Source organism: Phyllostomus hastatus, unplaced genomic scaffold, assembly GCF_019186645.2.
Source record: "Phyllostomus hastatus isolate PE091 unplaced genomic scaffold, TTU_PhHast_1.1 phas_scaffold_78, whole genome shotgun sequence".
Lineage (NCBI taxonomy): Eukaryota > Metazoa > Chordata > Mammalia > Chiroptera > Phyllostomidae > Phyllostomus > Phyllostomus hastatus.
Genome location: NW_025334041.1, coordinates 27,320,402 through 27,331,159, shown reverse-complemented (window position 1 = coordinate 27,331,159; position 10,758 = coordinate 27,320,402). Strand labels below are relative to the sequence as shown.

The following is a 10,758-nucleotide window of genomic DNA, read 5'->3' as shown; positions in this document are numbered from 1 at the left end:
TTTGTTCTCTGACTCCCTTTCTCTCTATGACCCCTGCTTTTCCACTCTGCTCCCTCTCCACACAGCACATGGGAAGAAATGTCAGGAACCTGAATATGAACCCAAATACATGTTCAAATGGACACGGCCCTCAGCATATATTTAAAGAAGCAAAGGCTTTGAGCTCTGAGGTGGAGTATTTGTGCTCTCTGCACAAAATTAGTGGAGCCTACAGAAAAATACTATTTTCTGCAGGATGGGAGGGCTTTTTTCTCTTCAATTTGGGTAAAAAAGAATTTTGTTCTGGACAAAAGAGAAAGGGCACTGTTGAGAGAATTTTTTTAAAGCCTCGCCTTTTTCTAAGGACTCTTAAATCAGTTGCTCTCTAAGGAAAGTTTATTTAAAACCTAATGAATTGCCTTACCGTATACATTGGGATGTTACACAATAAAGGAGATAAAAGGTGTGGGTGAGCAGATATGACTACCAAAATCACCAAGACATTTACATCACAAGGGTAGTCAGGTACAGAACAAGTCTCTGGCTAATGAAAAGTGGTTTTCATTTCTTTTTCTGTTGTAACATGACAGCCATGTAAGAGCTCACATAACAAGATGTTTTCCATCCCAGGTTTTTTGGAAGAGCTGTCCCAAGCTTGGCTCTTCTTAATGGTGAGGTGTCTGCTGTGACTGTTATTCTTACTGCCGATGAAGGGATGCAGGAATTAAGAGAGGATGCTTGGAGGCATTTAGGAAGAGGCTTGACCGGCTATATTAACTCCTTATTATGCCTAAAAATAGTGTGCTGTTTCCTGTTGATGCTTGTTCCCTGCCACTCTAGGGCTGTGTTTATCCTGCAATGGTCAGGGGGTCCTGGTTTCCAAAGACAGGCTTGATTAAAGCTGACTTCTAACAACCCCTTCCCTTCCCCCTTTGTCCTGATATATTTCCCAGCAGGGAAAATGCAGAGGGGTTCAGCTTGGTTTATCCAACAGATTAAAAAGACAAACATCACCATTTATCTTGTTTTAATCTAAATGTCTAAACATTGTTGCCCCCCCCAACTGAAAGGAGAATACTTGTGTATTAGGGAGAAGGGGTTCCTATGCTTGATAAAGAGAAAGAAAGAGAAGACCTCTGTATATAATCCTGAAACTGGGGAAGGTAGAAATGTGTTATTTTCCTCCCTGAATCCATTCTAGGCCCAGAATATTGGCTTCCTCTGATAAGAATGCTTTGAATGTTCACATAGCCTGGGAATGGGGTCAGAGAGAGGCAAATGGTGTTGAATTTGATGGCCTGGTTGACTGCTTTTTCATAATTCCCTGGGACTCCAGGTTGAAAAAGACCTAGACAGGAGCCTTAGATTGGACCGTGCTTAGTTAATATTCTCCAAGTTTGACAGTCTAGAAAAAGTCTGTGAAGCCCCCAGTGGGCATTACTGGCCCTGGTGGGCTGGGCCATACTTGTTGGGGGTTCCTGTTCTTGGGGCCCAGAACTGGGGAGTTGAAGATGCTGTCCCTAGACTTCAGTGAGCCTCTCTCTGGGTATGCAGTAAAGAGGACCCACTTTTTAGTTGAATTTTAGGGAGCCTGGGAGGGGAATGTCTTCACACAGGCACTATAGTTTATCACTGAAGGAAATAATGCTACAATCTCAACGTTTTCTTACATAGATGCTTTTGGCTGCTCAAATGATACAATCATTAGCTTGGGCTAGAAAGGTGAAGAGGCAGCTCTCATGCCAGCCCCCTCCCCCAAGCTTTCCCAGGTATGTGTGTGTGTTGAGGGAGGAGAAAAAGGTGCCTAGGTTTCCAGGATATTAAGCACCCTTTCCCTACACACCTACATTAACAGAATTTTACACTGAATGGAGAAAATACTAGCAGGAATTTTTTTTTCATCAATGTCTCCTGTTGAGAAAGCTTTTTTTTTTTTAAGCATGGCTATGTAAATCAATACCGAGTTATTTCTTTGCATTCAAAGGCTATTTATCCAGGTCTAATTTCTTTAGAATTAACGTGATAACTGAGCCCAACTTAGCAACCAAAGCCAGCCAGGCCCTGCTGAGCTTGAATGTGCTTCTATGGCCTGAGGGAGCTACAAACAGTGGTGCGGCACCCAACGCATTCCCGGAGGCACAGCTAGAACAGCAGAGGTTTTCTCACCCAAAGAGCCCACTACTCTACAGCAGCCTTGGGCGCACTGACAGTCCCACATCAGCCATCCCTGAGGATTTTTCTCTAAATAACATTGACAGCCAGAATACAAGCCCCAACACTTCAATGCCTTAAAAAGCAAAAAGCAGTTTAGGCCTGATTGTGCTTCTTAAAACTTCTTCCCGAATATGACCTTCACCTACTACAAGCCCCACAAGAGCCTTGGGCCTCCGAGTCCTCCAGGTTACTTCTATTTAAAAGGATTTATCCTGACTTAGAGGCCTGGCCTGTCCCGGGGTTGGCTGGGGTTCCCCAAGCAGGCGAAATAAATAGGAGCCCGAGCCCCATAGCAGCGTGAGGTCGCAGGGACCTGGAGCCCCTGGGGTGTGCACTGTTGCCCCCAGGGCCCCGAAGAGTCTGAGATGCTTGCCTCTCGAAGAAGGGCTGGAGGTTGGGGCTGGGCTAGAACAAACCAGGGATGACTCCAACCTTACTGCCGCTGCTCATGAGCTGGGTGAAGGACTCCAAAGATGTGATGCTGGGATCAACTGGAAAGAAATGGCTGCAGGGAGCCTCCCCTGCCGTAGACAGCCACTGGGCGCCAAACTCCTTGCACCCTGGCTGGTGGCAGAGGCCACACGTGGCAGACACTCACAGTGCGACACCTGGGCACACCGTGTGGGGCCAGACTAGCTCTCCCACTAGCTAGCTATTCCTCTGGACTAGCTGGAAAGCTGGATGATGAAGCCTGCAGTTTGGATTCTATCCAGAAAGTGCCCAGAGACCTCTGTCAAGCTGGGAGGGACCCCTAGCTCGCCTCATTCCCCATCCTCCGACTGTTTGAGCCCAAGCTGGGTCGCTCAGCAGGTCTCAGCAGGACCTTTACCTTACGCTACACGCAACTGCCACCTCAGTGGGGCTGCACCCTTGCTCCTCTAAAATCCGCACTGGAATTTTATCCTCCATCTAATAGGGGAAGGATGACAGCTCTGCAGCTACGGACAATTCCAGTCATCAGGACTTCCTCCGTCATTAAGCAAACAAGAAAAAAAATGGCAAATAGACACTGCTGCCCTGGATCTGGTGCTGGGTGCAGGAACTTGCCAGGCCCGGGACCACCCGTCCCACTCGGGAAGCCAGCGAGGACAGCAGTGCACCTGCGAGCAAAAGACAGAAACATAGACACGTACGGGGGGGTTGGAGGGGACCGCCTTCACCGTGTTAACAGCAAGCTGCAGGGTATAAAGCAATAAAACTGCCAAGTCTACCTCCTGGCTTTGAGGACTTTGCAAACAAGCTGGGCGCGCAGCCGGGTGTACCGAGAGCGCTTCAGAGGAGGGGAGACCTTCCATTTCTCACACACACGTTCATGCACACCCTGCCCTCATCTCCCCCTTACCCAGCCCAGCTTTCATTTTCCTTGAAGCTTTTTGTTGTTGTTGTTTTAATTCGCTGCTGATTTGTAAACGCGTGGATCGGGTTACTGGCTCGCGTGTTAAAGTGTACCTCTTGTTAAAAGGAGGGTAACAAGGCACGCCACTTAAAAATGAATTCAGAGTTACTGAACCGGCTCCCGAGGCTCCAGAAGTTAAGCGCGAGGGGCTGGGAAAAGGAAAGGGGAGAGGAGAGGAAAGACTGCTGCCCTGGGAACCCTGGAGAAAACCTATGGGCAGCGAGGTTTTCTGATAAAACTGTAGAAGGAAGGAAAGAAAGAAAAAAAGAAAGGCAAGCTTGTCTGGCGCAGCCCGCAGACCCCAGGTTGCAAGCTGAGTAAATCAATTAGCATAAACCGCTGCCGCGGAGCTCCGCGCAATATGTAAATGGCGTACGAGCTGCTAAATCTGCAGCCACATTTTCTGGAGTTTCTGGGACCAGCGGCACCACTAAATTGTCCATTTCTCAGATTCCTTGGGTCGCATAACTTATGGAGTGCAAACGAATAGAATGCAAAGAAACCCGCAGTAGTTTTCCCAAAGGAAGCCCCAGATTCGTACCCGCAACCCGCAGACACGTTGGTGCGAAGTGGCTAGATCACACGTTTCTGCGCGTGGCCAGAGGCTCGTTGCTTTGGTCTGTTCCCAGGTCGAAAGCTGGCGCGGAGCCCGCGGGGGTCTGCAAGTCTTGCCCACCCAGATCCTCTGGCAGTTCGGACTCCCCGACGCCTGCCGGTAGTCTCAGGATCCCGCCCCCGGCGCGGCCCTACCTGCCCTCCTCCGCGCCTGGTCTCTGGTCCGGCTGTCCTACCTGGTTGTCAGGCCTGAGCTGCGCGCCGGGGCTCCGCTGTCTCTGCTCAGCTGCCTGGACCTGAGCTGGTCTGGAGACTAGAGGGGGAGAGAGTAGATCCGCAGCCCAGGGCTGCTCCGAACTTAATGTCTTTCCCCAGTCCATCTTTGAAAGAGAAGTGGTTCTACCACCTGGATGTGAGGATATAAATCCCCTTGCAAATAATAAATGGATTAATAATAACAAGGTATGAAGTTCTTTTTATAGAAAAAAAGGAGAGAATTGAAACTAAATGCGGCAGTTAGACAACCATTTTGATAAGAGGATAATTGAGGCGACACTGGTGTATAATTAGAGGATAATTTATGCTATATCCACTTTTATTCCACCTCCCAAAATAAACCCAGTCCATAATCATTACAGGCAAATTGTTCTGAATTTTATAGCAGCAATTTGAACAAAGTACTGCAGTTAATCATGGGAGATTTTTGTGTATTCCTGATTAGAGCTCTAATTGCCTCCTTCCAGAAAGTAAAAATAACTGTAAAACGACTCTATTTTTATCATTAACAATGTTGACAATAAAATAAAATCAATTGGAATTGTAATCGAGAGACAAATTTAGGACGAAGGCACTTTTACTTGGGTAGTTTATATTGTAATCAAGATCTGCCAAACCACTAACCGCATGTATCATTTGCATATATTTGAAAGCATTACAGTAGCTTCTGTTTTCAATAGGAAAAAATGCATTACTGTCAGTCCTCCAACAATTCACTTTCAGAACAGGCTGCTGCGTTCTGGGGTGGGGGAAGTTCTCCCCCTTTTTGTTCAATATAAGGCCTGAAACGGCAGAAACCTCTTCAGAACAGGGTCTGATTTTCCTTTTTCTTTACAACACCCATCATAGGGTGGGGTCCAGGTGTGGGGGCTCTTCTTCCCTTTGTGGTTTCAATAAAGCACGTCTAGAAAAATCCACGGTGACGGGACGCTCCCGTGGGACTGTAGTGGAGGGGGGTGGGAGGTCAAAGGCGGGGGACCTAGCTTTAAAAGCAGAGGTCATTGCTTCTGAGCACTGGCTGCATACTAGGTTCAAGGGTACTAAGAGAAAGAAGTCTCCGGCCAGGGTGATCCAGGGCTGCAGCACTGGGAACTGAGGCTCCAGGTTTGGGGGCGCAAGCTGCGGCAGGAGGCCTGCGGTGCGAAGCCACCTCCCTCCCGGACGGCCCTGTGCACGGAGCGGCGCGGCCCCCCGTCTGCAGCTCGGGGCTGGGATTGGAGTTGCCGGAGGTAGGCGAAGAACTCTGCGAGCCTCGCAAACACCAGTAGAAGCCGTGCGCCTGTGACGTCAGGGGGCGACTGACCAATGGGGAAGCGCTGCCCTTTGGAGACAAACCATTCGACTCGTGGCGTCTGCATCAAGTCTGAAAGCAGACGCGCAACTTTCGCAGAATCCACCTTAAAATCTCTGCCTTAAACTGCACCAGCCCCCAAAAAATCCAAGGGGGGAAGCGCAGGGGGGGAGAGCAGATTCCCCCCTCCCCCTCTCCTCTCCTATCCCTCCCCCTTCCTCCTCCCTTTGAGTTAACAAGGCCCCGCTCACTATATCTCTTTATATTAAAAATATATACATTAGAGAAGAGCGAGGGAGAGGGAGAACCACCTACGCCCCCCCTTTTTAATTTTTTTTTTTGCAAGGATCCCAAGAGCTAAGGTGGCTGCAGAGGGGAGAGTGGCGCAAGCCAAGTGGGGGGAGGGTGGAGGAAACCCGGGAGAAGGCTTTCTCCAGCCCCCAAAGTTTTGATGATGACCATGACTACGATGGCTGACGGCTTGGAAGGCCAGGACTCGTCCAAATCCGCCTTCATGGAGTTCGGGCAACAGCAGCAGCAGCAGCAGCCGCCGCCGCAGCAGCAGCCGCCGCCGCCGCCGCCCTCGCAGCAGAGCTCCCCGGCCATGGCAGGCGCGCATTACCCGCTGCACTGCCTGCACTCGGCGGCGGCCGGGTCGCACCACCACCACCACCAGCACCACCACCACGGCTCGCCCTACGCGGCGGGCGGCGGCAACTCCTACAACCACCGCTCGCTCGCCGCCTACCCCTACATGAGCCACTCGCAGCACAGCCCTTACCTCCAGTCCTACCACAACAGCAGCGCGGCCGCCCAGACGAGAGGGGACGACACAGGTGAGAGGCCGCCGGGGCAGCTCGCTTCTCCCGCCTCCCGGCTGCCCCCCACCCCGCCCGCCCCGCTCACTTCCTCAACGCCCCGGCCGCCGCCGGCCCCCTCCCCCAGGCAGCCCGGCGCGCCCCCGGCCAGGCCTCGTGCGCGCCCGCTCGCCTGGCGCCTGCCTGCCGGCCTCGCCCAGCCGGGCCCAGTCGCGCCGCCGCGGACCCCCGGCTTCGCAGCGGCGCGACCCGTCTTGCTCCCCAGTCTCTTGCGCGCTGCTGGGGCCGCGCCTCCTGTTCGGCTCAGGCTACGCTCAACGAGTTGGCCCTCACTGCGCTCTCCAGCCCGCCGGGTCTATGCTCCCTTAGCCTCCTTCCTCACCCCCGGACTGTAACCCGTGTTGCTGGCAGGATTGAGGACATTTTGGGGCAGAACTGGGGAGCGTGTTTTGCTCCCCAATACAATCTGGACAGCAGTGGCCTACTTTGCATGGGTCGCCCGGTGCACTTTGGTGACCCAGAGGAAAGGTGGCATGGCCTCTGACTCTGGTTAAGCTGTTGACATTTGGTCTGTTTCCCGTGGGCTTTGAGGTGTCCTGCCACCCTCACCCTTGATCGGGACCCCTCCCTCTGGGTTTTCGATACACTATTGTCTGCTCCTTTGTTCGTGGAGGCGAAGCAGAGGGCCTAGGGCGGATTGTTCTCAGCACCCGAGGGGGCAAAGTTGCCGTGAGAGGCTCAGTCTGCTCCAGAGCTGGTCTGAGTGGTTGTGTTTTGTTTGGGGTTTGGGTTCCTTTCAGCAGAATCATTTCGAACACGCCGAGGGTCTTAATATACTGGGCTTGGAGCTAGTGACATCAAGTCAACTGGCCGCATAAGCACCGGGGTGGCTCAAGCACAGCGTAAGGCACTGTAAAGCTAGAACCGGGGGGCCGGACTCCGCTGAGAGAGCAGCCGCCTCACCGCGCTGCGCGCCCCAGACAGCGGCCGGTGCCGCCTCCGCTGCGGCAGAGCGCGGCTGTTTGCCCGAGGCCCGAGGGCGCTTCCTCGGTCCAGCCACCGAGCTTTGTTAGTGACAGAATCAGAAGCCGGGATAAGCTCTGCAGCCTCTGGGAACACCCGGGCACCGTGAACCCTAGGAGGTCAGAGTGGCGTGGGGACGCCTCAAAAAAGAAAAAAAAAACACCCTTGTTGGTGTTTGAGGCGACCCTGCGCAGGCCCGGCCATGCTTAGGGATACTGCAGAAGTAGCCTCACTAGTGACTGCTCCTCTGTATCCTTTGCTTTTAGATCAACAAAAAACCACAGTGATTGAAAACGGGGAAATCAGGTTCAATGGAAAAGGGAAAAAGATTCGGAAGCCTCGGACCATTTATTCCAGCCTGCAGCTCCAGGCTTTAAACCATCGCTTTCAGCAGACTCAGTACCTGGCCCTTCCCGAGAGAGCTGAACTGGCAGCTTCCTTAGGACTGACACAAACACAGGTAATTCCCAAGGAGCCCGAATATCCCTGAAATGCTGACCCTGCTTGCAGATCGGGCAGGGAGCACATCGGGAGGAATTCTTGGCCTAGTCAACCAAGGCTGGAAGGAGATTAATGACAAATGCCTTTGCTCCAGTTACGCACCTTCCCGGGACAATACAGTTTTGGAATAAATGACCTGGTATTGAATGCTGGATTGGATTTGCACATCTTCCCAACTCTCAGCGACCCCACCTCAGTCTAGTGTCTTTTGGTGACCAAGCTCATCATTTATTCGAGTCCTGTTTCAAAACAGAACGACATGAAACAGAAAGAGAAAAGAATGTTCAGGCCAGGAGGCAGAATAAGACGTGTGTATATACATATACATATGCACATATACATACATATGTGCATATATATAATGTGTACACATACACCTATACATATAGATTTAAAGGATCCTTTTGTGGGCCCTGGAACTTAAGGATTTCACCTCGTTGACATAGAAAGAAAGAAATACGAAGTGAAATGAAGAGGGGAAATAGTCATAGGCTCCAGTCGGATTTAGTAGAGGGACCAAGGTGCCAACTGTTCATCCTGGGATGGGTGAATTGAGTTTTCCTGAAGATTGCCCTGAGCTCAGTGGTTAAATCATGCCGGGTGACTGGCTGGTGCAAGCTGAGGTACCTCCCTAGAGCTCAGCACTTGGGAGCAATGGCAGAAGTGGAGATCAAAGAGAAAAGCTCCCCAAATTACAGCAGGTGAAGCCTCAGTTAAGTACAGTTGGTGAAGTTCTGCTGTCCTACTAATTTGAAAGACATATGGGGCCTTTCAGACTTCACAGGAAGGGGCTTAGGCAGGTATATTAGGACTCTGGTCATAAAGTCAGGCTGCAATCACCTGTGGTTTCTGTCCTTGTTGATTAACTTAGCTGCATGGGGTGGTAGGCCTCAAGTGAGGTGGGTGATCTTCAACAAGGGGACTGCAGGTTTTGGGAGACTCTTGCTAGGGAATGGTTGTGTGGTGCCTTAGAACAGATGCTCCTAAGCTCTTCTTTTCAATTCAGCCTGCTTTCTCTTGCCATGTTGCCACTGGAAATATTTGGGGTTTGAAGTGAAGGGGTTCCTGCTGCTCAGGAACTTGTATTCCTCTTGGAAAAGCCAATTCCTATGGCTAAGGAATTTTAAAGGTAAAAGAAGCTGCGCCATAGAATCTCCTTCTTCAAATAAAGGAGACCTGGTATGTTAGCTTAGATATTCTCCCAGATTCCTGATTCCCCTTTAATTTTCAGGGGCCCTTTGACTTTAAGTGACTGCACTAACAATCATGTGATGATTGCTGACAACAATTTTACTAAGCAACATACAAAGTATGGAATGAGGGAGGTACAGGCCTTAATCTCTACAGGATTATGAGGATGTATTTATGTGGAGAGAAAGATGCCCCATGCACAGTCTGTGGCATGTGCAATATATGCATAGGGATATGCAAGGCATTTGGTTATAAATGTACAGGCTTTAGTCTGTTCATAGTCATCTGCTCACTGTACATGCACAGAGATGCCAAGTTTAGGGGTTGGTAAATATATTTTTAAAAACAGACTATCAGAAAAAGTGAATTCAGTTGACTTTGATCCAAAAAGACTTTTTAAGACTTCGAACCCTCATTCACCTTCATTTTTACTTTATTTTATTCTTGTTTATGCTGTTCTTTTAAACCTAGGTTTGCTTCCAACTGAAGAGTTTAGGTATGCAGACAAGATACCTAGTGCATGGAGTGGGTAGGATGAGGGGAAGAGGAGGTTAGAAAGAGGTGAAGGAAGGCGGGGCCTTAAGGGCTTCGCGTTTGCAGGGTTTATTATTATTATTATCATTATCATCACCATTATTTTAAAGAATTGCTTCATCATCATCATTATTATCTTAAAGAATTGCTTCCGAAGCGTCAAGTTGAGGCACCGGGTGGATGTTTTCAAGCCTAGTAATCACTGCTGCATTTCGTTCCAGGTGAAGATATGGTTTCAGAACAAACGCTCTAAGTTTAAGAAACTGCTGAAGCAAGGCAGTAACCCTCATGAGAGCGACCCTCTCCCAGGCTCAGCGGCCCTGTCGCCGCGCTCGCCAGCGCTGCCTCCAGTGTGGGACGTTTCCGCCTCAGCCAAGGGCGTCAGTATGCCCCCCAACAGCTACATGCCGGGCTATTCGCATTGGTACTCGTCTCCACACCAGGACACGATGCAGAGACCACAGATGATGTGAGTTGTCCGAGGGAAATCGATACCCTAGGGAAACGTCTGAACAAGGCAAGGAGGATCCGGGACCTGCTTGCAGCTGCCAAACCGAGCCGAAGGAGCAGGCTCGGGAGAACTCATATCTGGCGAGACCATCGGAGTGCACTCTCTCTCTCACTCCCCCCTTTCTTTTCCTCCCTCCTTCCTTTTTGTCCTTTGTTCCCTCCTTTCTTTTCCTTTTTCCTTTTTCTTTCCTTGTCTGCCTTTTCCCTTGAGCAGCCTCAGTAATTGATCTTGCATCTTAGGGAGAGAGAGAGGGAGGGAGGGAGAGAGAGGGAGAGGCTGGTTACTATGCCAGCGCTCCTGAAACCCCTCACTGTAAGTATATTTTCTCTTACCCCTTGGGAATCCAGGCTCTGAGCCTCTTCTCCTCTTTGGGAGTATCCATCAAAACAACGTTTTTTTTTTAAAAAAAAAAAAACACACACAGACATTTCCCCCACCAGAAGAATCTGTGCAAACATGGCAGCATTTT

General features: G+C 50.4%; 1 protein-coding gene across 1 annotated transcript; it reads left to right on the top strand.

The window, feature by feature from the left end:
• The first annotated feature begins 6,162 nt into the window (after positions 1 to 6,162).
• Positions 6,163 to 10,451, top strand: DLX6 (distal-less homeobox 6). The gene is made up of 3 exons (XM_045828712.1): positions 6,163 to 6,547; positions 7,819 to 8,012; positions 10,000 to 10,451. Exons 1-3 carry the CDS (start codon positions 6,163 to 6,165, stop codon positions 10,249 to 10,251), a joined length of 831 nt encoding a protein of 276 aa, XP_045684668.1. The 3' UTR covers positions 10,252 to 10,451.
• Positions 10,452 to 10,758: the final 307 nt, after the last annotated feature.